The sequence below is a fragment of the Cherax quadricarinatus genome, chromosome 17, assembly GCF_038502225.1.
Source record: "Cherax quadricarinatus isolate ZL_2023a chromosome 17, ASM3850222v1, whole genome shotgun sequence".
In the NCBI taxonomy this organism is placed as follows: Eukaryota; Metazoa; Arthropoda; class Malacostraca; order Decapoda; family Parastacidae; genus Cherax; species Cherax quadricarinatus.
In genome coordinates this window covers 38,898,163-38,902,730 of record NC_091308.1, presented here as the reverse complement: position 1 = coordinate 38,902,730, position 4,568 = coordinate 38,898,163, and the positions used below count along the sequence as shown (strand labels likewise).

The following is a 4,568-nucleotide window of genomic DNA, read 5'->3' as shown; positions in this document are numbered from 1 at the left end:
TACATTAACTTTAATGAAAAATATATATCTTTAAACTTATAAGAGAAAATTTTAGAAAGGACTTAATTTTAAATGAGTTCTTGCTAATTGACCAGTTTTACATATTCGGCACGACATATATATATATATATATATATATATATATATATATATATATATATATATATATATATATATATATATATATATATATATATATATATAGATATATATATATATATATAAATTACATCAGACACCGGACGTCTCCCACCGAGGTAGGGTGGCCCAGAAGAGAAAGTACATACACCATCATTCATTCAATATCGGTCTTGCACGAACATTAAATTTGTTATAACTTGTTAACATAGTTCCTGCAGCAGTAGACTCACTGGAAAGTGTGTGAAAACACCCACATACACCATACATTACACGTCAGTCATTGATCTAGAAGAGAATAACACGCAAATAATATGTACAGTTCACCCACAGGTGGGCAGCATGCCCAGCTGTCTGTTCAACTGCGTGCCCAGCTTGTGTGAGCGGCCGTTTGCCCAGCTGTGGGCTGTGGTCCTCCGTCCTGTCTCCATACTGTGACCCTTGCTGTGTCCTCGTCGACACCTGTACACACCTGCACACACCCTCCAGCAGCCTCCTGAAGAGTCAGTAGCACCAGCACTACTCCAGTCACCTGTATTGTCTCCAGCTTCCATACAGAGAATCATCCATACGTCTGGCTGGCTGGCCCACAAGATTTCTTCAGCCATTGTTTTGTTTTTTTCTGATATTTTTGCCAGCTCTCTCCTTAGTCTAGAACATCTTTATTTTACGCAGGAGAATCTGGGTGAGTGACTGTTGACTATCATACCCACGTCTGCCACGTCTCCAGTGACAGCTGCCAATCACAGTGACGTTTACCACGTCACTAGTGACAGGTCCGATCATAGTCGCGTCACCAGTGACAGCTGTCAGTCATAACTATGCCACCGGTGACAGCTGCTGATCATAACCATGTCACCAGTGACAGCTGACAAACATAACCACGTCACCAGTGACAGCTGCCAGTCACCAGAGTGGCACATTCCTCGTCACTCACTGAGAACCAGCAGCTGCTGACCCATCACTCCTGAGTGGCCTCGACTCCGACTGTCCAATGGTTACTAACGTTGGCCAAAGTGGGTGGTGTTGGTGCTGGAGTGGGTGGTGATACTGCTGGAGTGGGTGGTTCTGAGAGGAGTCGTCGAGGGTGATTGGAGGTAGTTAGAAGAGCTGGGAGATGAGGTTACTCTTGGTAGGGTCTGGCAGCATGTAGTTGTTGACAGTGTGGTTGAGCAGGGAAAACGGGGGCGGTGGGTGGCCCTGCTGCATGCCGCCCATGCTGCCGTGCACGCCCACGTTGCCACCGTGGTGGACAGAGTGGGCGGAGTGGGCGGTGAGGGTTGTGAGGGGGACGGGTGAGGGGCACGAGGAGGGGCGCTCCAGGGCGGTGAGGGGGGAGCTACAACCCCCTGCGCCCCCAGCACCACTGCCTCCACCAGGTGCTGACGCCGCGGGGGCGGCAGATGACCATTTGGGAGACGTCTCCAGCTTGCCCACTGTGGGAGAGTAAGAGAGACAGTCAGGCAGGTAGACAGGAGGCTAAACAAGAACAAAAACAACAAAAACAATGATAACAATAATAATAATAATAATAATAATAATAATAATAATAATAATAATAATAATAATAATATTTCCAACAACAATGATGATATGTGGACACGTATAACAGATCGTCTAAACGCTACCATAATCACTGTCACTGCCCAACTTTCCTTGTAATCAGCATATCCAAATCACCAACTGATACCCAAAATATGTTTTTGAGACTCCACGATTGAGATTTCGGCGAATAATTTTATCGTGTCAATTAGTACCAATGATTGCAGAGAGAATACAATATTGATCAAGATATTTACTCATCTGTCCAAGTTTCCTTAAAAAAAATCATTGCCTCTGTAACATTGTCCCTTAAAATTCAAAAAGGTCAAAATCCAAGAGACCAGGTATCCCGTGGCTGACCAACAACATCCTCAGAATTACTGACATGAAAAATAGCTGTAAGAATCAATGCAGAACGAGCTTAATTCCCAAACATTAGCAAAAAAAAAATGACTTCAACACTTTCCATATTTATAAGGACATCTAAACTGCCGCTTTGTGTCTGCACGGTCCCAGAAATAAAGGGTGATAGTAACAATACCTGGAAAACATTCAAATACTGGGCTAACGTAAAATTTCTAAGCTGAAAGAATTTGCACTAAACAGACCCTCATACGAATAAGCTTCATGACTTTCTTTGCCGGCAAAATTGCAGGCTTCATTGCTCAGGTTATTGATTACAGTTACCAAGGCTCCCTCTACCTGTACCCAACAAATTTTACGAAAGTAACTTCAGTATTACATGCACTATTAAGCAAAGCAGTATGCTCCCATTCATATAAGAAAGCTGCCCATGTGCTATCACCTATCATTGCAATTCTCTTTATTAAATCCCCAGAAGCCAAAACCCTCACTAATATACTTAAGCTTACACATGTTATCCCAGTCCACAAAGGTGGAGACCCAGCTAAGGCCAACAACAGACCAATCTTTAGCTGGTCATCATTAACTAAAAACCTTGAAAAGATAACATATAAATGAGTATGTGCATTTCTTAAAAAACAAAACATTTTTATCCATTGCTGGTTTGGCTTCAGGCCAAAGAAAAGGTACCAGTGATGCTTCCATAAAGATGCTAGATCCTCTTTATTAGTCTCTAGTAAACAGTGAATATCCACTGGGATTTTTTATTGGTCTAAGGAAACTTTATACACTGCAGCCCACAACATCTTGCTGCTAAACTAGAGCATTATGGAATCGTAGGTTATGCTCTCGCTTACATAAAGTCCTACTTTATAGGCAGACTTCAGCGTGTGACAGTAAATAAAACTACCTCATCAACTCAAACTATCAACAAAGGTGTGCTACAGGGTTAGGTCCCTGTCCCACTATTATTCCACATCTATATCAAGACCTACCCAATGTTTCCAAGTACCATAAAATAGTTCTGTTTGCAGATGACACAGCATTTCTCATATGTAATACAGGTGCTGTTGTCGTCAACAACACAGTGGAACTCGTAAGGACTTCTACCTGGATGGCATCCAACAAACTTACTCTCAATATTGACAAGCCTTCCTACATGATGTCTAAGAATAAAACTAAAAATACTTATATTCACCTAAAAATAAATTACTCTACACATAGAAAGACGAAACAAAGGAAAATTCTTTGGTGCACCCTGACCGCAATCTGAAATTCGATACTCACATCTAAAACATATCTGAGAAATTTTCCAAAACATTAGGCATTCTATCAAAAATAAGCTATGTTCCTAAACCAACATTACTCACTTTACATTACTAACCGGTCTATCTCTACTTCACCTAGGTGTCTGTGCTCGGGAGTCCATAACAGCAAATCATCTAAAACCCATTGTTACCAAAGAAAAATCAGCTGTCAGAATAGTCACCCATTCAGGTTCCAGACAACACACACACACGCGTCTCCAACTACGCAAGTCTCAATTCGCTCAACACACGACACATCCAAAATTACTACTGTGCCTTTCATATATAAAGGAGACTTAGAATGAATTTGAACAGTGTTCCGACTCTTCCTGCAGACCTGCAGCAGAACACAGACACCATACAGGACATAAATATCTCTCAGACATACCCCGGCACGACTCTACCTATCTATGAACTCCATACAAATAAATGGCTCTTAAATTTGTCACTTCCATCCAGAAGATGCACACATACAAAAAAGTTCCCCTTCAGCCACCTTCAAAAATATAATTGAAAAAAGCCCCCTCCAAAAACTGACCTTACTTAGAATAATTATTTTCGAGCCAAATTTACCCTTATCATTCCTGATGATCCATCACATTATCACTCACACTGATGTTCTCACTATCATCCATATATCACATAATCACTCACACTGATGTTCTCACTATCATCCATATATCACATTATCACTCACACTAATGTTCTCACTATCATCCATATATCACATAATCACTCACACTGATGTTCTCACTATCATCCATATATCACATTATCACTCACACTGATGTTCTCACTATCATCCATATATCACATAATCACTCACACTGATGTTCTCACTATCATCCATATATCACATTATCACTCACACTGATGTTCTCACTATCATCCATATATCACATTATCACTCACACTGATGTTCTCACTATCATCCATATATCACATAATCACTCACACTGATGTTCTCACTATCATCCATATATCGCATTATCACTCACACTGATGTTCTCACTATCATCCATATATCACATAATCACTCACACTGATGTTCTCACTATCATCCATATATCACATTATCACTCACACTGATGTTCTCACTATCATCCATATATCACATTATCACTCACACTGATGTTCTCACTATCATCCATATATCACATAATCACTCACACTGATGTTCTCACTATCATCCATATATCACATTATCACTCACACTAA

General features: G+C 40.7%; 1 protein-coding gene across 1 annotated transcript in view; it reads right to left on the bottom strand.

The window, feature by feature from the left end:
* Positions 1-299: 299 nt before the first annotated feature.
* Positions 300-4,568, bottom strand: part of LOC128686474 (paired mesoderm homeobox protein 2B-like) — a 539,888-nt gene continuing 535,619 nt past the window's right edge. Inside the window, exon 7 of the mRNA XM_070086010.1 lies at positions 300-1,574. Coding sequence (XP_069942111.1) covers positions 1,240-1,574 — 335 coding nt within the window. The 3' untranslated portion in view covers positions 300-1,239. The remainder of the gene's footprint in view (positions 1,575-4,568) is intronic.